This window comes from Lepus europaeus, chromosome 11 (genome assembly GCF_033115175.1).
Source record: "Lepus europaeus isolate LE1 chromosome 11, mLepTim1.pri, whole genome shotgun sequence".
Taxonomy (NCBI): domain Eukaryota; kingdom Metazoa; phylum Chordata; class Mammalia; order Lagomorpha; family Leporidae; genus Lepus; species Lepus europaeus.
Genome location: NC_084837.1, coordinates 64,985,775 through 65,008,391, shown reverse-complemented (window position 1 = coordinate 65,008,391; position 22,617 = coordinate 64,985,775). Strand labels below are relative to the sequence as shown.

General features: G+C 40.7%; 1 protein-coding gene across 1 annotated transcript in view; it reads left to right on the top strand.

The window, feature by feature from the left end:
- UBR1 (ubiquitin protein ligase E3 component n-recognin 1) overlaps nt 1–20,235 on the top strand; it is a 157,124-nt gene extending 136,889 nt beyond the window's left edge. The window contains exons 40-47 of the mRNA XM_062205754.1: nt 1,639–1,726; nt 2,820–2,953; nt 4,397–4,505; nt 7,648–7,704; nt 10,325–10,402; nt 16,318–16,488; nt 17,112–17,213; nt 18,701–20,235. Of these exons, the coding sequence (XP_062061738.1) occupies nt 1,639–1,726; nt 2,820–2,953; nt 4,397–4,505; nt 7,648–7,704; nt 10,325–10,402; nt 16,318–16,488; nt 17,112–17,213; nt 18,701–18,842 (881 nt within the window). The 3' untranslated portion in view covers nt 18,843–20,235. The remainder of the gene's footprint in view (nt 1–1,638; nt 1,727–2,819; nt 2,954–4,396; nt 4,506–7,647; nt 7,705–10,324; nt 10,403–16,317; nt 16,489–17,111; nt 17,214–18,700) is intronic.
- Nucleotides 20,236–22,617: the final 2,382 nt, after the last annotated feature.

Below are 22,617 nucleotides of genomic sequence, written 5' to 3'. Positions count from 1 at the left end.
GATGGCCACCACAGCCAGCACTGGGCCATGGCAAAGCCAGGAGCTTGATTTGGGTCTTCTGCGTGGATAGCAGGGGCCCAAACACTTGGGCCATCTTTTGCTGCTTTTCTTATGTCATTAGCAGGGAGCTGGATCAGAAATGGAGCAGCCAGGACACAAACCAGCGCCCTTATGGGGCTTTACCCACTACACCACAGTGCTGGACCCACTGCTTGGTCTTACCTGCTATACCAAACACTTGTTCCCCACCCCAGCCCCCGGCAAGGAGATCTTATTTGGAAAAATGAAAAGAACTAGTGGTATTCAGCTATGATAAGATAAAAATTATGTAGGGTAATTTTAGTTGTGACCTTTCAGATGAATTAATGCCTATGTGAAAGCTTTTCCAAAAGTTATTTTTTAAGCACCAGAGCACTGTTTAAATATGCTATAATCATCCCTCACAGCAAACTGCAAAGTAGGCATTTTTAAAAAGACTTATGTATTTATTTGGAGGGCAGAGTGATGGGGAACAGAAGGATGGTTTTGGAAAGAGAGCACTTTCATCTACTGATCCACTCCCCACATGCTCACAACAGCTGTGGCTGGGCCAGACTAAAGCCAGGAGCCAGGAATTCCATCCAGGACTCCAGTGTGGGTGGCAGGAACCCAAGTACTCGGACCATCAAGCTGTGTGGAGTAAGGAGCTGTATCAGAAGCACAGAGCAGCCAGGACTTGAAAAGCACTCTAATATGGGTTATGGGTATCCTAAGCCACTGTACCACAATGCCTGCTCCAACAGTAGGCATTTGTATCTCCATTTTTTATTATAATTCAAGAGACAAAGATAGCCCATCCACTGTTTTACTCCCCAAATGCCTCAAAAGCTGAGCCTGCAGCCAGGAACTCAGTCCAGATCTTCTACTTGAGTGGCAGGGACCTAATACTTGGACTGTTATCTGCTGCCTCCTAAGGTCTGTACTGGCATGTAGCTGGAGCCAGACATTGAACCTAGGCACTGCAGCATGGAATGTGGGAATTTTAACTGACATCTAACTACCAAGCCAATTGCCTACCCTTGATCTCCATTTTGATAAAATAAAACTGAAGTTCAGAGAGCTTAAGTGGCTTACCCAGAACTTTACTCTAAGTAACAGAAAGATTTGGAATGGCCCTCTTTAAGGAAAGGTCAGTGGAGGAAGACAACTTCACAAGATTGTTTTCATGGGGCTCTTAGCTGGAGGGTGAATGCAGACAGTGAAGACTGAGTAACTTCGCTTTGTAGACATACAAACTTCTCTTTTAGACTAAGACTCTTAGGAACTCCGGGCACTCCGATATATGGGATCCTGGCGTTGTAAGCAGTGGCTTAACCTGCTGCACCACAATACTAGTTCCTGGGCAGTACATTCTAAACATCTGTATTTAGTAAGTCACTATTAAGCATCCGTATTTAGTAGATTCTGCTTTATTGGTCTCTCCAGCTAGTATACAGATAGTTTACATAAGGTTTTTAACATTCAGAGCCAACTATTTAGAATTGAGAACAAAGGAAAGAGTCCCCTCTGAATCAGCATTATTGTAGAACCATGAAAATTGGTATAATTTGTAAATTAAATAATAAATTCATAAATTCATCTTACGGATTTCTTTTTCAGGCCTCCCCCTTACTCAAGTTCAGGAAGACAGTGAAGAGGCTCGATCTGCTTCGTCTTTCTTTGCAGAGGTTTCCCAGTATACAAGTAGGTGAGTAATAGTCCATAGTCTACTCTGCTTCAGTAGCATTGTGTTAATAATTCCATTTCTGTCCAGTTGGTTGGCAGGACGCTCCAGATAAACCATTTTAATTCCAGATTTTAAAATCAGTTGAAGGCTTTTAGTATGTGACTTTGTCACAGGATAGGCTTATATTGAAAATAAAAATGATTTTGGTGATTTTACCTTGAAATAAAAGATAGTATGTTGGAATAAAATCTACCTACTTGTTGATGAGACTAACACAAGTTTGATACATCATAGTTTCCTTTTTAAACTATGAGAACACAGGCATAAGATGATGGAATTTTAACAAATGGCAATATTTAAAATTTACGAGACTGCCGAAAGAAGAAAATGAGTTGTTCTTCTACAGCCACCCATGCAGTTGGTGTGCCTGAGTCACTTAACTGATTACATTTGGCCATCCTTGTTAGATTTTGCATCCTCAGGTTCAGCCAATCACAGGTCAAAAATATTTTTAAAAATTGCATCTGTATTGAATATGTACAGACTTTCTAGTCCTGTGATTAGCCCCTAAGCAATGCAGTATTAAGTACTAGTTACTTAATGTTTATATTACATGAAGTATTAAAAACATCCAGATGTGATTTAAAGTATACAGGAGGGGGCGGGCATTTGGCCTGGTGGTTACACCTGCATCTCACATCAGAGAACCTGAGTTCAGTTCCTGGTCCCAGTTCCTGACTCCCACTTCCTACTGGTGCACACCGTGGGAGGCAGCAGGTGGTGACTGAGTCATTGTGTCCCTGCTGCCCATGTGGGAGACCAGATTGAGTTCTTGGCTCTTTGCTTCAACCTGGCCTAGCCACACCTGTTGTGGGCATTTAGGGAGTTAGTGGATGAAAGGCATCTTTATCTCTCTCTCTGTATCTCTGCCTCTCACATAAATAAATACTTTTAAATAGTTAATAACTTCACTTTAAATATCCTATTAAGTATTTTGTATGTTTAAAAATTAAATGAGTAACTGGTTAACTGTGATTTTGAAAGAGGATGTGTTAAAATCTAGGGTTTTAGACTGATGCATATTCTGTTCTATTCTGGAATTAATGTCTTTTAGCTGCACTGGGTGTGGTATCCCTGGCTGGTATTTGTGGGTCTCCTTGAAGAATGGCATCACCCCCTACCTACGCTGTGCTGCATTGTTTTTCCACTATTTACTTGGGGTAACTCCACCTGAAGAACTGCTTACCAGTAAGTAGGAAAATAAAGTCACAAAGTAGAAAATGGGAGATATTGTTTTTCTCAACCTTCAAGTTCCAAAACATACACTAGAGTAGGCAAAACTACTTCATTTCCCACCCAGTTTGTCTGTGCTCCTTTCAAACATGTGCCAGTGATCAGGTTTAGGTTAGTGAGGCCAAAACCAGATGCGTCTCATAATCTGCAAGACCTACTCTTCTGTGTTGTTTATGTGCTGGAGTTTACAAAATGCCCGCATGCAGAATATGACTGATAGGGTGGTCAGAGGTTGGAAATATTGTTTGTCTCTAGAGAATAAAATTGTTTAGCTTAAGTAGGAAGTAGACTTGACAGTATGCCCTGTTATTTGAAATTTCAACATATGACCATTAAAGAATTAAAATGCTGCTGAGAAAGATCTGTGGGAATCAACCAAAGCCACATAAAGTTAAGCAATAGAGTCATTTTCTTTCTTATTTACTTGCCTCTAAGTCTAGGGCTAAGTAGAGAAGGCTAAAAATTAGAATGTTTGTATGACTTTGGGAGAGTCGTCAAAATTCCTCAGAGATTCTTCTTTTGTCTTTTGAGAATAAAATGACCAGATCACCTTTACTGTCAACTTCTTTATCTTGAGCTCTGTTCACTTGGATTTATCTGACCTAGGTTTATCTTGATTCTATACAAAATACAATGCTGAGAAAATCAAAAAAGAAAGAAGAAAAACACAAGATGCTACTTTCCATGTATTTGCTAGTACAGATCTGATATTGGCACATACACAAAACTCATGTGTTTGTTCATCTCCTAGATGCCTATACTCTGGCAGTGAATGTCAATAACAAATGCAAATGAACTGATAAATTTGTATAATATAATATCAAACGGTGATAAATACAAGAAGAAATAAAGCCGAGCATGTGAATAGAGTGTACTGGGGCAGAGTGGCAAACTCTTTGGGATGTAGTCATGGAAAACTTCTCTGCAAGGAGACATTGGACAAATAGCTGCGTGCATGAGGTTATGCTAGGCAGACAGTTGAAGGAAGAATGTTTCTAAGCAGAAGAAAAGATAAACACAAAAGCCTAATTTGGCATAGGTAAAGAAGAGCAAAGAGACGAGAATGGCTGAAGCCTAGTGAACAGGAGAGGAAAGCAAGAGATGAGATCTAGGAGGCAATAGGAGGCAGCTCACTTGGGGCCCTTAAGCCACTTTTTACACATTTTACACTAAGTGTGGTGGTTAGACATTGGAGCCATCTCATCAGAAGAGTGACTCACCCAGACTTATGTTCTAAAAGGATCTCTGTGGCTTGTTTGCCACCCACAATTTTATCAAGTACCAACTATACTTTCTCTATATAGCATTTAGAAATGAGCATAGCAATGAAGAAACTCTGCTGACAGATCGACCAGGTAGAATAATGTGCTTATAAAATGTATTGTTCTGCTCTTACAGATTCTGCAGAAGGAGAATACAATGCACTCTGTAATTATCTGTCTTTACCCACAAATTTGTTCCTGCTTTTCCAGGAATATTGGGATACCGTAAGGCCCTTGCTTCAGAGGTACTATGGGGGCAAAATGTCATTGTTGGGCTACTATTTTGTTTGTAAATTCTAAATTAAAAGTGCTTGCTAAGCTTTTAGGATGGTTGGCATTGATGGAAGGGGTGGCGGAAGTAGAGAGGAATCCTAATTCATGCACTTGAGGAGTGGGGGAGACCGGCAGCAGCAGGCATTTCCTGCTTGCTGCACTATGACTAATGTGCATTTTACTTTTCTCCCTATGGCTGATGTTCGTCCAAGCTTTAAGTCAGGCAGAGAGGAGGGGATGTGGCTAGCAGACATAAAGTCATAGTTCAGTATCAAAAGAACCCAAATTGCATCTCATTTGGCAGCATACGTCTCAGGTGACTGAGGATACAAGAAAAGTTATTTGGATGAAATAAATCAAAACAAAAAAAATAGAAAAAAAAAAGTTATTTGGCAGATGAAAGACATTGAAAGGTCAGTTAACTTCCCCAGAGGGAAGTGTGTCTTTCAGAAAAAAATTTCCCTGTTTTCACTGGCTCTGCTATTCAGTGTCAACCCTCCTTAACCTCCAGTCTCCTTACCTGTGTTTTCCTACATCATTTTTTTGTTTTTGTTTTTGACAGGCAGAATGGACAGTGAGAGAGAAAGACAGAGAGAAAGGTCTTCCTTTGCCGTTGGTTTACCCTCCAATGGCCGCCGCGGCTGGCGCGCTGCAGCCGGCGCACCGCGCTGATCCGATGGCAGGAGCCAGGTGCTTCTCCTGGTCTCCCATGGGGTGCAGGGCCCAAGCACTTGGGCCATCCTCCACTGCACTCCCTGGCCACAGCAGAGAGCTGGCCTGGAAGAGGGGCAACCGGGACAGAATCCGGCACCCCGACCGGGACTAGAACCGCAAGGCGGAGGATTAGCCTATTGAGCCGCAGTGCTGGCCTTTGTCAGTTCTATAATCGCTTCTCCCTGTGCTACTCTCACTTTATTCCCCTCATGATTTTCTTTAGTCTCCTTGCTTTTTCTCTTTATCATTTTTCTTTTTTTTTTTTTTTTAAGATTTTATTTATTTATTTGACAGGTAGAGTTACAGACAGTGAGAGAGAGAGAGAAAAGTCTTCCTTCCGTTGGTTCACTCCCTAAGTGGCCGCAACAGCCAGAGCTACACTGATCCGAAGCCAGGAGCCAGGTGCTTCTTCCTGGTCTCCCATTCGGGTGCAGGGGCCCAAGCACTTGGGCCATCCTCCACTGTCTTCCCAGGCCACAGCAGAGAGCTGGACTGGAAGAGGAGTAACTGGGACTAGAACCGGTACCCATATGGGATGCTGATGCTGCAAGTGGAGGATTAACCTAGTGTGTCATGGCGCCAGCCCCTCTCAATTTTCTTTAATCAATGTCTTTCTCCCTCCATGCCCCCATCAGGACTTGCGTCAGCCTGTCTCCTGTCACTCTTCCTTTCTGTTTTGTTTTTTTTTTTTTTTTTTTTAGATTTATTTATTTATTTGAAAGTCAGAGTTAACACACAGAGAGGAGAGGCCGGGTAGGGGGGAGGTTTCCATCACTCCCCAGTTGGCCGCTACGGCCAGAGCTGGACTGATCTGAAGCCAGGAGCCAGGTTCTTCTGGGTCTCCCATGCAGGTGCAGAGGCCCAAGGGCTTGGGCCATCTTCTACTGCTTTCCCAGACTACATAAGAGAGCTGGATCAGAAGTGGAGCAGCTGGGACTCAAACTGGAGCCCATATGGGATGCCGGCACTGCAGGCGGTGGCTTTATCTGCTACGCCACAGCACCGACCCTGGTGGCTTTATCCATTATGCCACAGCACTGGCCCCTTTTCTGTTAACTTCTTTTCTTTGCCTCCTTATTTCTCATGGGTATTCTGGGTTCCAGTATTATCAGAATGAATTGTTTTAAAAAATCAGTATTATGGGTTTTGATAAGCACCATCACAGTAAGTTGTACTAATTATATTTTTATATTCTTAGATTACTTAAGTTTTGGACTTACTACTATAGTTTAGTCAAGTATTAAAATTTCAGAGGCAAGTGTTCGGTGCAGTGGGTAAGAGGCCACTTGGGATAGCCGTATATCATATTGGAGTGTGTAGGATCAAGTCCTGGCTCCACTCCTAGGTCCAGCTTCCTGCTAATATGCACCCTTGGAGGCAGCAGGTGATGACTCAAGTAGTTGGGTGCCTTTCACCTCTGTGAGACACCTGGATTGAGTTCCAAACTCTTGGCTTTGGCCTGACCCAGCAGGCATTTAGGGAGTGAACCAGTAGATGGGATATCTCTGTCTCTCTGTCACTCTGCTTTTTAAATAAATAAAAAAATAAGATAATAGACTTTTAAAAAATCCTTCTTTTTGAAATACTAAGAATGGTTTCTGTTTTTTTTTTTTTTTTTTTTTTTTTTTTTAGTAAGTCTTTGATTAACAAACTCTTTTTAAAAAAATAGAGGGAAAAAGATATAGGGAGGGAGCTGGCACCATGGCATAGCAGGTTAAGCCACTGCCTGTGACATCCCATATTGGAGAGCCAGTTCAAGAAATTTCAACTGCTCTGCTTCTGATCCAGCTCTCTGCTAATGTGCCTGGTTTTCAGCTATTCAGCATGTGAACCAGTGGATGGAAGATATCCCCCCACCCGCCCCGTCATTCTGCTTTTCAAATAATAAATAATTTTTTAAAAACTACAAGGAGAGGGGCCAGCGCCGTGGCTCACTTGGTTAATCCTCCGCCTGTGGCGCCAGCATCCCATATGGGCACTAGGTTCTAGGCCCCGTTGCTCCTCTTCCAGTCCAGCTCTCTGCTGTGGCCTGGGAGGGCAGTGGAGGATGGCCCAAGTGCTTGGGCTCCTGCACCCACAGGGAGACTGGGAGGAAGCACCTGGCTCCTGGCTTCGGATCGGCGCAGTGCTGGCCGTGGCAGCCATTTGTGGAGTGAACCAATGGAAGGAAAACCTTTCTCTCTGTCTCTCTCTCTCACTGTCTAACTCTGCCTGTCAAATAAACAAACAAACAAACAAACAAAAAAACTACAAGGAGAAAGAAAGGGGCAAGGTTTAAGATCAAAGAAATATAGGAAAAACACAGAAGAAAGGAACAGAACTGGAGAGAATGGCTTGTTGACAGATATTATGCTGAAGTTGTGATGATTCATTTGCTTTTTCTCTTGGCTCCAAATACAGGTGGTGTGCAGACCCTGCCTTACTAAACTGTTTGAAGCAGAAAGGCACTGTGATCAGGTTGGTTTTACTTCTTGATGCTTTTCCTCCCATCCACATGGTGTGTTCCTAAAGTTGTTGGTTGAGTGGTGCTTTGTAGACTGCCTTCTTCTTTCTCAGTGCATTGCTTCCTAGCTCTCTTGCTAGCTCTTTCTCTGAAATCAAATTTTTCATGCTATTCATGAAATGAATGGACTGTCTTTTGTCTCTTAAATTATTTGAAGTCATCGGCTCCTTGTAAGAGAATTTTCACTAAGCTAGTGTTTGCCCATTAGAAGACAAAAGATCTGCTGGTATATTAAAATCAGAGGGTAGTGGTTTATAGTATTTCTAGAAACCCCTTTTTTCCTTTGAGGATATAGATATAAATAGAACTCTCTCTCCTTTGCCTTCCTATGTGTATGCCTCGATACTACCCAGAAACTTCTCTGTTTTTTTTGTTTTTTGTTTTTAATTATTTTATATATTTGAAAGTCAGAGTTACACGGGGTGGGGGGGTGTCTTTCATCTGCTGGTTCACTCCCCAAAGGACTGCAATGGCTAGAGCTGAGCTGATCCAAAGCCAGTTCTACTGCTTTCTCAGGCCACAGCAGAGAGCTGGATTGGAAGTGGAGCAGCGGGGACTCGAACTGGCGCCCATATGGTTTGGTGGCACTGCAGGTGATGGCTTTACCTGCTATACCACAGCGCTGGCCCCTACTAGGTCTTTTTGAACCCTGGGACCCTTTTAGTCTATAATAACAATTTTACTACTTTATCAGGCACTTGAACTTACCTTTAAAAACTTAACCTTTTTGCTTTTTAGAATATCAGTGTTAATTATAATCTAAGCTCACTAAACAGTAAATTCTGTATCACTAAACAGTAAATTCCACAAGGCTAAGAACTGCATGTTCATCTTTTTTGTATTCTCTCTCAGGCCTGGTTTGTGTTACGCAATGTCTTATTTTTATTCAAATTTAACTGCATCAATAAACAAGCAGGGAAGTTGACCCTCAGTTATAAATACCAATACTAGTACCATGTTTCTGTGGATAAAACAAAAATTGTGAGACAGTGTACCTTTTTATTTTTTCATCTTCTCTCACCCCTCAAACTCATTTCCATTCACTGCTTTATTACCTTTCTAGACATTACAGAAATCCATAGACTGCTTTCTACTATAACCCAGCTTCACTGATTTAGTGGTAATAGATCCACTCTTGTGCTTAGCATTATTCACATCACCAAGAAAATTAAGATCTTAGGGGCCAGCACTATGGTGTAGCAGGAAAAGCCTTCGCCTGCAGTGCTGGCATTCCAAATGGGTGCTGGTTCGAGTCCTGGCTGCTCCACTTCCAATCCAGCTCTCTGCTATGTCCTGGGAAAGCAGTAGAAGATGGCCCAAATTCTTGGGCCCCTGCACCTGCATGGGAGACCTAGAAGCTCCTGGCTCCTGGTTTCGGATTGATGCAGCTACAGCGTTCCAGCCATCTGGGGAGTGAACAGCGGTTGGAAGACACTCTCTCTCTCTCTCTCTCTCTTTCTCTCTATCTCTGTAACTCTGCCTTTCAAATAAATAAAATAAATCTTAAAAAAAAAAAATCTCAGAGTAGAGAGGAGTGAAAAGTGTAAGATATTTTTGTATTGTGAGTCTCACAGTTTTTCCTGTATTTCAAGTCATTGTGTGGCTTGTATCTGTTTCCCCTCCATGGTACTGAAATATTCTGGGAGATTTAAAAGAAGTAACAAATACAGCTTTTGGTCATGGGTAATCTGCAGTATAGTTATAAACATGAGACCTAACACACTATAACATACAGTATAATAATATATGGGATATACCATTAAATCAATAGAAATCTAAAGAGGAAAAAGTTGTTAATGAGGCAGAATTTAGTGTAAGAGGAAATCATTTTTAGTGAATGTAAGAAGAATTCTGAAATTTAAATTAATTGGAAGTGAGGAAAGAATTCCATATTATTCAGATAATCTTCTGGAGGACATGTAAATAAGGCTTTTACTTTATCTAGCATGGTGAGAATGAATAATAACATTTGCCAGCATGTATCAAGTTCTAAGTATGTTTCACTTCAGTGTCTCATTTAGTCTCCAGCAGCCTGTGAGTTTCCTTGATGGTATTGCTCACATTTAACATTTCCTAAATCAGGGTGAGTCTTTCAACTTATGAGTTCATTTAATATGATATTTTTCTCTTTATCCCCATGGAAATCTATTAGTACATTGATGGAGTGCCCATAATTGGAATGTAATACATTTCAACCCTAGTATATATATGAAAAAGTAGCAGGCTTATGTTCAGAGATTTCTCAAGTATCAGAAAAATTGAGATTTTTAGTTTGACTTGTCTGATTTCAAAAGCTGAGTTCTTAACCACTGCTTTATGTTACCTTTCTAGGCAGTGTGGAAATCCAGCCAGAGCAGTTTAGTCTTAGGAAATACTGGGTGTTGAGTTTGGGAAGTAGCCAGCTAATGAAAAATTTGGAATTGTAGCCAATGAAATTTGGAATTAATGTAGTCAATGGTAGGAATTAGTTTGGGTTGTAATTATGGATCCTGTGATTATTTTTAAGATATTCTTCTATCATGTTGGCCAATTTTTGATCTGGGCTTATTGACTCATACATAATTACATTTCTAGGTACCCTAGAAAAAGAAATAGTTTGATTGAGCTTCCTGATGACTATAGCTGCCTCTTAAATCAAGCTTCTCATTTCAGGTAAGAAGAGAAAGAAAGAATGTATGTGTGTATATGTATATGTGGGGGTGGGTGTTTGCACACCTACATATGTATACATAATACATATTTAAATCTTTTTCTGAGCTTGCAATTTGCATACACTACAACTAATTAACTTTTTCTAAGACAACAACTGAACATTCTCTATAGCAGTGATTGTCAATCTCTTTAAATTGATGTGAAACCTACGTAGCATACAGTTAATCATGATAAAGTATACATTTAGTCAATTCACAAATGTTATGTGGCAACCATTTTTCTCTAGTTTCACAACATTTTTGTCATCCCAAGCACCTTGTACCACTAATCGTACCCTATGTTCTTTGTCTCCTATCCCTTGATAACTAATAATCTACTTTCTTTCTCTCTGGATTTGCCTTTTCTGGATACATAAAAGGCATCCTACAGTAGATGACGTTTTACATCTGACTTTTCTTCATTTTGTGGTTTATCTAAATTGTAGTGTATCAATACTTTGTTCCTTTCTTGGCTAAATGATACTCCACTGTAAGTTTATCCCACAGTATTGTTCCTTTATCCCTTGATGAGCCTTTATATTCTGTCTGTATGACGGGGCTGTTTGCCCCTTCGGACTGTTATGAATCGTGCACTATTAACACTGATGCACAGTTCTGCATGGAAGTGTGTTTTCATTTCTTTTGGATATATGCCTAACATGGAATTGCTGGGACACAGGATAATTTTGTTTCACAGTTTGAGGGACCACAGTGGCTGTGCCGTTTCAGATTCCTGCTAGCATTGTGTGAAGCCTCCTGTTTTTTCACATCCTTGCCAGCCCCTCAGTGAACCACCAGCAAATCTAAATTTACAGTCCCAGTTTTTGGAGGACAAGATCCCTGTTGCCCATGCTGGCATAAATAAGCCACACCAGGAAAACAAGGCATTATCTCCATAGCTGCCTGCAGAGGGCTGAGCACAGAGGCTGGTAGCTGCTGTACGAAGTGCTGAAATTCATGAAATTTGCCAGACCCCCCTTTATCACGCACTCCCATGATGCAGCAAGTATTCATCTAGACTCAAGAGTTCCAAAATTGTTGCTTTAAACAGTTCCTGTCAGTCCAGTGATTGTTTTATTGGAGGGATTGCTTCCTGGATCTCCCTGCACCACCATCAGTTTACTTATTTTTAAGTCTCCACAATTCCTTTCAAAAAAAAAGTCTTACATAGCAGCCCTTCATACTTGTAACAGCAGAACGGATAATAGCATTGTGACTCAGGCTTCAGTCTGGACCCTGGAGAGAAGAGTATACTCCCTTGGGCTTTTCTGGCACCATGTCCCCTCCTACGTCAGTCAAAAGCAATCTAGGATGGAGGAGGTAGTCTAAAACTGTAAAAAAAAAAAATGCATACAAGCATATAGACTCACCTCTAAGGGTACAGCCTAAGAACTAATCATGGGGCTCCAAACCCATAAGAATCGGTGGTATAAACACCATCTTCAGTGTTATAATGATCAACTTAAGTGTTAAAGGCAACAGATAGACCGGTCTAAGTTTAAAAGGGATGACATAAATAACATCAAATACCCAGTAAAAATAATACAATTAAAAAGGAAGGAAGGACCAACATGGAAAGCAGTCCACACAGCAGACTCCTAGAATAACTTCCACAGTAAATAACACTCTTACCTCAGAATCAAACCATAAGGCTTCCTGGTTGGGCTGAAAGTCCTGCAAGAGCATCTCAGGCATGGAAAGACAAGGCTCTGTGACTAAAAATATCCTACACGGAGGATCGCTGTGAGACCTGAGAGGAAAGGAAGGGTCATCAAAGAAGGAGACACTCTTCTCTGAAGGGAGAGGAGAACATCCACTTTGCTTATGGCCGTGTCCAAATACCGATGGAGTCTGTGGTCACAAAAGACTCCATAGCCCTGGCAGCTCACGACAAGAGCCTCGGGTGATCACTGACATAATAAAAAAAGAGTGTTAATTGTTAAAGGAACAACAGTAGTCAATGTGCACTTGCTCCCCAGGTAGGACCTCTGTCCCTATTGAATTGCAATATGAGAATTGACTGCAAATTCTCTCCCCAAACTGTACTCTATATATTGTGTGTGGGCGTGGGGGCAAATTGTTGAAGTCTGTGATTAGCATGGAGATGGTCCTCTGTATAAAGTCATGCTAAAATGATCCATAATGAAGAAGGAGATGGGAGAGCGAATAGGAGGTGGGAAGAGAGCGCGGTGAGGGGCATGAGGGAAAGAACCACTGTATTCCTAAAGTTGTATCTATGTAAAAATGCATTCATTAAATAAAAAAAAACTATCTAGGGAGCAGGCATAGAGCAGTGGTTGAGAAGCAGATGCCTGTGTACCACATCAGAATGGCTGAAACTGTACCAACTGATATAATCCCAGCTCTCCTCCTGCTTTGCACTTCCTACTGGTGCAAATACTCAGACACCCTGGGGGGCAGCAGGGGATGGCTCAAATGGTGGGATCCCTCTCACTCACAGGGAAGATCCAGATTGAGTTTTGGAATTCTGGTGGCCAGACTGTTTTTGGCATTTGGGGAGTGGGCTATCAGATGGGAGAGTGCTTGCTTTCTCTCTATTCTCTTCCCCTTCCTCCTCACTCTGCCTCTGCCTCTGTCTCTCTGCCTTTCAAATAAATAAAAAATTTGAAAAAAATGGGGCCAGCCTTGTGGGGTAGCAGGCTAAGCAACCACCTGAACTGCAGCATGCCGTATGAGTGACAGTTAGAGTCCTGGTTGCTCAGTTCCAGCCCACTCCCTGCTAAAGTACCTGGGAAAGCAATAGATGACGGCCCAAATACTTGGGGCCCGGCCAGATGGAGCTCCAGTCTCCTCACTTCAGCCTGGCACAGCCCTGAATGTTGTGGCAATTTGGGAGTGAACCAGCAGATGGAAAATCAATTCTCTTTCTCCCTCTCTCTCTTCCCCCTGTAACTCTTTCAAATAATTAAATCTTTAAAAAAAAAAAAAAAAAAAAGGGCAGTCCTGATCATTCCAGGTCTTCAATATCCTGTGATTTTTTTTTTTTTTTAAGATTTACTTTATTTTTATTTGAAAGGCAGAGTTACGGGGGCGGGGGGGGGAGGAGAGGGAGGGAGAGAGGTAAGGAGGAAGGGAGGGGGAGAGAGAGAGAGAGAGATATTTTCCATCTATTTGGTTCATTCTCCAAATGACCACAACGGCCAGAGCTGAGCTGGTCCAAAGCCAGGAGCCAGGAGCTTCTTTGGGTCTCCCACATGGTTGTAGGGGCCCAAGGGCTTGGGCTATCTTCTGCTGCTTTCCCAGGTGTATCAGCAGGGAGCTGGATCAGAAGTGGGGTGGCTGGGACTTGAACAGGCACCCATATGGATGCAGGCAGTGTGGGCAGTGGCTTTACCCACTGCACCACAGTGCTGTCCCAAATATCCCTTGATTTTAAGAAAAAAAAAAAATGCAATGGTCTCAGATTTTAAGAAAAAAAGCAGTGGCTCTCAAAAAAATTTTAAGAATTTAGTTATTTATTTGAAAGAGTTACAGAGAGGCAGAGGCAAAGAGAAAAAGAGAGATCTTGCAACCACTGGTTCACTCCCCAAATTTCTGCAACGGCCAGGGGTGAGCCAGGCCAAAGCCAGGAGCTTCTTCTGGGTCTCCCTTGTGGGTGCAAGGGCCCAAGGACTTGGGCCATCTTCTGCTGCTTTCCCAGGAACATTAGCAGGGAGCTGGATCCAAAGTGGGGCAGCTGGGACTTGAACCAGCACCAATATGGAATGCCAGTGCTGCAAACGGTGGCTTTACCCACTGCACCACAGCACCAGCTCCTCAAATTTTATTTTTTTAACACTGTTTTTACTGATCAGTTTAACTGGAAAAGGAACTACATGATAGTAAAGACTGTTGAGACACAAGTAAGTTACAGAATATTCACTACTAATACCGTATGTACAATACCTATTACTTTTACAAAAGAAGAGCATAAGGTTAAACATGACTTTACATGATAAAATAATGTCCTGTAAAGTTGAAAATATTGGGGCTGGCTCTGGCACAATGGGTTAAAGCCCCAGCCTGCAGTGCTGGCATTCCATATGGACACCAATGTGGGTCCCGGCTGCTCCTCTTCCCATCCAGCTCTCTGCTATGGCCTGGGAAAGCAGTGGAGGATGGCCCAAGTCCTTGTGCCTCTGCACCCATGTAGGAGACCTGGAAGAAGCTCCTGGCTCCTGGCTTCGGATCAGCTCAGCTCTGGCCGTTGTGGTCATTTGAGGAGTGAACCAGCGGAATGGAAGATTTCTCTCTCTCTCTGGCTCTACCTCTCTCTATAGCTCTTTGAAATAAATAAAATGATTCTTTAGGAAAAAAAGTTGAAAATATTTATTTTATTACACTTACCTTGGTCTGTTGTCATGTAAGTTATTTGAATAGCATAAATTCAGTGACTACCAATGAGATATCAGTGAATGGAGGCATTTCATTCATATCTGCTTCAGCCATTGGATTATAAATAGTCTTACTTGAATCAATGCATCAGGTCTTGACAATTATAAAGTAAAACTTCTTTTGATGTAATAATATATCCTGTACACTCAGATGATATCATATCACTATCCAATCATAAATCAGATTGATAATAGTGACATGAAATGTGTAGTTACTTGTAATTACAGGAATCTCAGCAGTTTGAGAATTATAGCCTAGTCAAGACTTCATTAATTATCTACTGGTAACTGATTGCTTTAAGCCCTGGAGTCAGGGGGTTTAACTGGCCCAGCAGGGGCTTGAGTAACCCACACTCCATTCTGTTACCAGGTTGAATTGACCTGGATGTTTAAGCTCCCTTACTAATCAGCCAATTAAAGCAATGGTTGAATCACTTTCCCTTTCAACATTAAAAAAATTAGCCAACTAGAGACTGGTATTGTGGCACAGAGGGTAAAGCTGTTGCTTGCAATGTCAGCATCTCATATCGGTGTGCTGTTTTGATTCCTGGCTGCTCCGCTTCCAATCCAACTTCCTACTAATGTGCCTGGGAAGGCAACAGAAGATGGCCCAAGTGCTTGGGCCCCTGCTACCCATGTGGGAGACCCGAATGGAGTTTCTGGTTCCTGGCTTCAGCCCAACTTGGCAGAGCTGTTTTGGCCATTTGATGAGTGAACCAGTGGATGGAAGATTTCTCTCTGACACTCCATCTCTCTCATTCTGCCTTTAAAATAAATAAATGTCTATTTTTTATTTAAATAGATAATTTCAAAGATTGAAACTGCCTCTAAATTCACTGATTCTCCTACTCTTAGAACTACATTGCTAACACAGAAACCTGATAGGGGTGGGCATTTGGTGCACCAGTTAAGGCAGTACTCGAGAAGGCCTTACCTCATACTGGAATGCCTAGGTTCAAGTTCAGTTCTGCTACCAATTCCAGATTCCTGTTGATGTGCACCTTGAGAGACAACAGGTGATGGCTTAGGTGATTTTATTCCTGCTACCTGTATGGGAGACCTGGATTGGGTTCCTGGCTCCCAATTTTGTCCTGACCCACACTCAGCCATTGCAGGCGTCTGGGGAATGAACTTAATAGAGCTCCTATCAGCCTGTCCCCTTTCTCCTGCTCTGTCTCAAATATTTTTTTTTTTTCAAAAAAGGATTCCATAAACACGTCTCAATCTTAAGGCATATCTAATAGTCAGACTTTGTAAGAACTATCAGGACACCATATATTTACTAATAGATTTTCTTACTGTAGACGAATCAATTTTTTGTTATATCCTTAGGGAGAAGTACTAAAGAAGAATTATTAATGCTTCATTGTTTTAAGAGCTTTCTTTGCTGGAGAGGAGCAAGTAATGTAAAGATGCTTCATTGCTCATTGGATATATGGTGCTTTGTTTTTCCCTCATTCTGAATGTCTCTTTCCCTTTCGAGGTGCCCGCGGTCTGCAGATGATGAACGAAAGCACCCAGTCCTCTGTCTTTTCTGTGGGGCCATACTGTGTTCTCAGAACATTTGCTGCCAAGAAATTGTGAATGGGGAAGAGGTTGGAGCTTGCATTTATCATGCACTTCACTGTGGTGCAGGAGTCTGCATCTTCCTTAAGTGAGCCAATATTGCTGATTGCCTTTCCCAAATCCGCTGATCTTTGCTGCTTCTTGATTCAAGAAAAGATAACAATGTTTGTTCCCTTTTTTTAGACAAAACTCAGTTTAGTTTATTTGTCCCTGTTTATATTATCTCAATACTGATTTCCTAACAGATAATGGCCTTGGCTTTTCTGTATATTAACTGTGATGCAGTGCTTATCATACGCACATATGCATTTAATCATATTTCCTGGTGCAACAGGTTAAGCTACTGCTTAGGACTCCACATCCCGTATTGGAGTGCCTGATATTGAGTCCCATCTCAGTTTAAAGTCTAGCTTTCTGTTAATACATAGCCTGGGAGGCAGCAGATGATGGCTCCAGTGCTTGGGTCCCTGCCACCCACATGGGAGATCCAGATGGAGTTCCTGACTGCTGGTCATCAGCCTGGCCCAGCTCCAGCTGTTGCAGGCATTTGGGGAGTGAACTAGTGGGTTAGTGGATGGAAGGTGGTTGTCTCTGTCTCTCTCTCTCTCTCCCTTCCCCTCTCGCTCTTTCTCTCTCTCTTGTTCTGCCTTTCAAGGAAAATAATAACTTTTTAAAAAATCGTATTTCCTTTTGATTGTTTTGTCCCTTCAGAATCAGAGAATGCAGAGTGGTCCTGGTTGAAGGTAAAGCCAGAGGCTGTGCCTATCCAGCCCCTTACTTGGATGAATATGGAGAAACAGACCCTGGCCTAAAGTAAGATTTTCTTTTAATAGGAAGTTTCCACCAGTTTTCTTTTATATTAGTTATAGATTTTAGTCATGGTATTGTATGTGAATGGTTACAGTTCTTTAAATGCAGAAGCTAATGCTAAATATTGAATGGTATTTTTAAATAACTGCAAGTTGAAAATATTAAATAGGATGCCATCCTAAATGTAACACAATTTCCAAAAACTGCCTGCCTCTAAATTTTAAAAATAATACTTCTCCAAAACTTTAAAGACAACATCCTAATGTTTGAATATTTTATATTAATCAATCTTTCTTCAGAATTAGAAGATGTGACACTGATATACAAAAGAATTTGTGGTGTCCAGTGAGAGAGTTTGGTTTGGAGTAGACGTTCATAATTTCCATTACAATAATTAAAAGCTTTTATTAGCCAGCTATATGAGCCTTAATGACTTCTGAGCATTAACAAAATATCTATACTTCTTAACTTTTTGTGCCATAATCCAGTTGGGGTTCTACTCATTGCTTATGAGATTGAGGAGACCACTTTAATAGGGGTCCTGAAGTATATATAAATAAAGATTTGATCCCATGACAATAAACTGTCTCTCTTTCCATGTAACTAAAATTTTGTCCTTTTATGGTGGTGTTGAGAATGAACAGGCTCCCTAGATGGGGCTTGAGATCTCTGATCATACAGAGATTTGTTTTTGTTGTGACCACATTTGATCTTTCTTTAGATTTAGGGAGGAAAAAAAGTAGTTAATGACAGGATAATTTGAGTTGGTCCAGAAAGGGACACAGTAGCAGAATTGTAAAATTAATTAGGCAATTTCAGATTTTCTCCAACCAACTGAGACACTTGAATGCTTCAAAGAATGTGATCTCACTGTTCATTGTTGGCAATGGCTAAGATTTAGCCATTTTTGATGAACTGTTACAGTGTTGCAAACTGCAACCCTAGAATGGAAGTGATTTTACTTGATTTAAATGTTTGCTAATCACCAGCAAGTTTGTTGTATCAAAGACAGTTATAACCAAATATTTATGAGTAGCAGAATATAATCTGAGGGCTAAGTGTTAGGTCTCAAACCTAACCTCCAGTATGCAAAGATCATAAATCCAAGCTGGATAAATTTTAAGATACAAAAAAAACAAACCAAAACAAAACAAAACAAATAAACCAATGGAGTCCCATTCAGGCTAAAAGAGAATAGTGCTGCTTCAAGTTATAAACTGCACTGGCCATTTAAATAAGATCTCATAATGTCCATAGTGTACTTGACCTGTATTCTGAATAGGGTAAATTTCTGCCTCATTAAATAAACAACCTATCAAGTTCTTAGTGACCAATGGTGAAGGGACACTATCCCCTTTTAAACTTTTTCTTAGTGGTTCTTCCCAGCTCTAGGAACATGTCAAGAATGCAAACTAATTTCGACAATAAGGCCAAGATAGTTATTTGATTCAAATTTGCATGTTTTTGTTTCGTTTTGTTTTCCCCCAAAGGAGAGGCAACCCTCTTCATTTATCTCATGAGCGATATCGGAAGCTCCATTTGGTCTGGCAACAACACTGCATTATAGAAGAGATTGCTAGGAGCCAGGAAACTAATCAGATGTTATTTGGATTCAACTGGCAGTTGCTGTGAGCTCCAATTCTGCCTCAAGACAATCACGAATGACCTCAGTGGGAAGACTGAGAATTACGGAGACCTGTCCAAGGGCTGGGGAAGTATTGGAGGGTTTTTTGCTCCATGTCCAGATTCACGTACATCAATAAAATATTCCTTAATGGGAGTATTGCTTTCAATTAGAAAATATATGCTTCAAGGGAAAGAAAGACATAGATTATCTGTTTTATGTTCTAGAACACTAAAGAAATGCTTGTTCACGCCATGTGTCTGATTCTGCTAATATTTCCAGGAAGCTCATTCCCCTTGATAATCTGTCTGATTTCATTTCATCCACCTAGTGAATGAAGTCACATCAAGCAAATTGTGTACAATGTTGTATTGGGTAACTTTTCTGCCATTTTGTGTTTGTTGGTTTTTTCCCCAAGTTTAGTCTAGCTGGCACTGGATCACTGACAAGAGTCTAATATCTGTGATGGTCTTCCTTGCAGCTGAAGAGGAAATGCAGAAACCATGCATTACAGTTCATTTGAGAAAGACTTCAAAAATGTAAACCTGTTATTTGTGCTTTAAGGAAATACCCCTAATGTTCCACCTGCTGATTCCTGAATGGACAGATTGTGATTTCAGCCAGGGTAAAACAGTATTTTTCTGCTGTAGACACCAAGAGGACTTAGGATACTGCTTTCGTTACTCATTCCTGATGAGAAGAGTAGAATGTAATCCACACCTCTGACTACAAATAGCTTTGTTAAATTCTGAAATTACACTTTCTATTTCCCAGAGGCAGGTTTCTACAGTGATATTTCTTATCTCTTAATCATGGAACCACCCTATCTGACTCATAGAAACCTAATATGATTCTAATGGAAACTATTTATAGAATGAGAGTAAGAAAATTCTCCCAGTGAATGGATCATGACAATTGTAAATTAAAACAATCAGATTTAAGCCAACTCTGCAACCTTCTGTGTCTTTGTAAAAGACAAATCCTTGATTTGTTCCCTGTGTGCAACCTTCTCATAAACTCTGGTTGTATGACTAGTACAAACAACTTTAAAAAGCCATGTAATCAGTAGTCTGCATCCCATAATAAATGCCCTGTGGTTGAGCCATCTTGTCTATAGATAACCGAAGTCTCCTGACTCTGTGCATAGACTTCTTGGTTTTGGGCTTTAACTTTTTATATCAAGAACTTGTGATATAAAACAAAAGACAGAAGATATATTGAAACCCTCTATTTTAGCTTCTGTTTTCTCTGGGGTAATGTCAGGTGTTTGAAAGATTCAAAGACTGTATCTTATTTTGACTTTGGCTACTACTGTCTTATATGTGTGGAAGTGTTTTGCTAACTGCTTTTTGCTCAGCAAAGGCAAGCAAATAAAAATATATTTGCTAAGTGATTCATGCACATTTGGGGTGAGGTTTTTTTTTTTGGGGGGGGGGTACTTTTATGTAAAGAAAAGTGAATTTTGTGGTAAGGGCTTGGCAGGAGCCAGTATCGGAATCACAATCATGAATTTCTACTTGAATAATTGCTATTCAGAAGATATCAGAAAATATATACAACTGTAATGAATTTGTAACAATCAACAGGTGAGGATCAGAAAACTCAGTATTCACTTTGTCAGATTTGCCAGTTTAAATGATTTGAACATTTTCCTTTGTTTCTTATATAATTTATCTGATGGATTGTTTGCCTGGAAGTCTGACCTAGAATAGGCAACAGAAAGTGCTGATTTCTGCCCTGATTGGCCCCAGTTTAACAAAATAAACTTTCATTCAAGTTGTTTTATGTTCACTTCATAAATCCTGGAGTTAAGTTCTCAAGTTGCCAGAAGGACTACCTGGCGATGGCCAGCCAGACCTTAGCTGCCAAAGAGCACACGTCGTACTGAGTTCTGCTTATTGGGATTGATCCAGATCTCCACACTATAGATGAACATAAGTTTCAGCGCTGCCCCAAGCCCGCAGGATTTCTCATTATATTCAGATGTACCAGTGGGATGCCTTCATCACTGCAAACAATTATGCTTATGAAGTTTACTCACAAACAGCCAAGTCACTTTATTTTCTTTAGCACAGTAAATGAAGGAACAAGTTCAACAGGATGGCCCCAAAACTGTGTTTCTCAAATGTTTAATGAGGGACTGGCAAGAATTTTAAGGATACAGTGAAGAAAAACATATCTGTAAAATTAATTTATTATGTTGGTGTATTGGCTGTGAGTTCACCTTTTAGTGGTCATTTGTCATTTCATAACAACTATGCATTTTGGTTCACTGTGATGATCTATATTTAGTGACTGCAACATGTTTATACCACTGATTCAAATTCCATCCATGATGAAGTTATACAAATAATGCATATATTGATATCTTTTATTGCAAAAATGTAAATTTAAAACTTGTATAATGTTCTTGTGCTTTTTGAAATAAAATATCTTATATGTGTATATTTAAAAAGAAAACAGGGACTTCTCATGTTTGGGGATTTGGGTTTGAAGTATAAAAATTTATAACTAGATAAAACCTATAGTAAAAAATTATGCTTACCAGTTCAGGAAAATTTTAGAAGAAAATTTAGAAGACACAGATGTTTAGTGTAAATGGATGTCCAAAGTTTTTGACCATGCATTCCATCTGTAAATAGTTTTTTAAGCATACATACCAAATATAAGTACATATTTTTTTGTGTTCGTATAGTACCATGCTAATACATTAAGTATGATGAAAAACATCTCAGAGGTGGGCATTTGGCCTGACAGATAAGACCCAAATTGGGGCACTCATATCTTGTATTGGAGTGCCTGAGTTCATGCCCTGGTTCTGCTTCCATTTTCAGCTCCCAGGAAATGTACGCCCTGAGACACAGCAGGTGATGGTTGAAGTAACTGGGTCCCTGCCACCCACATGGAAGTCCTGTACTGAGTTCTCGGCTTCTGCTTCAGCTTGGCCTGCCCTTGGCATTCTGGGCATTTGAGGAGTGAACCAGCAAATAGGAGTTCTCTGTCTCTATCTCTTCCTCTCTAATAGATAAAAATTAGTAAATACATTTTTTAAAACATAGCTCGAGGAAGGGAGATTAAAAGGCCACTTGAAATAGAAACAGATATTTAAGTATCTTCCAAGTGAACCTGTGCATCCCTTTGTGTATGCACACTTTATTGTGCAGTCAGCTGTCCGGAGCAACACTGCCCAGGGAAGTTCTGCATTTGCGTTGCAGGGTAGTAGTCACCATCTTCACATGGCTGCTCAGTGCTTGGAATGTGGCTAGTGCAGTGGAGGACCTGAATTACTGATTTTATTCGTTTTAATTAAATGTGCAGCCCTACGTGGGCAGTGGCTACCCTATGGGCATCATATGGTAGTGTAATCTTTCTCAAACTTGGCTGTGCATTAAAGTCCCCTCTGGAGGGTGAGCACGTGCGCAGTTCTCACCCTGGGTTCTGAATCTGAAGAGAATCGGTGGGATTTCCTCCTGCTCCTGAGCCACGACTCTCCGCTTGTATGGAGCTTGCTTCTTTTCAGCTTAGTAATTTTCAGACTAAGTGCCAAAGAAAGGGAAAACATGCCAAACTTGGATAGTTATGTGTTTTTTGTTTTGAGTTTCTATATAAGCTTTCATTGGTGCCTAGAGTCTAAAAAGAAAAAGTCATTGTTTATTTTTAGGACTTTAAAATATTCTAGGAGTAACAACACTGAAGACAGTGCAGCAATGTTTTCTTTGGGAAGAGGATGAAAATGCAGGACACTGGTAGTTGGAAGGGAAATCACTAAGGGTCTTTTCCATA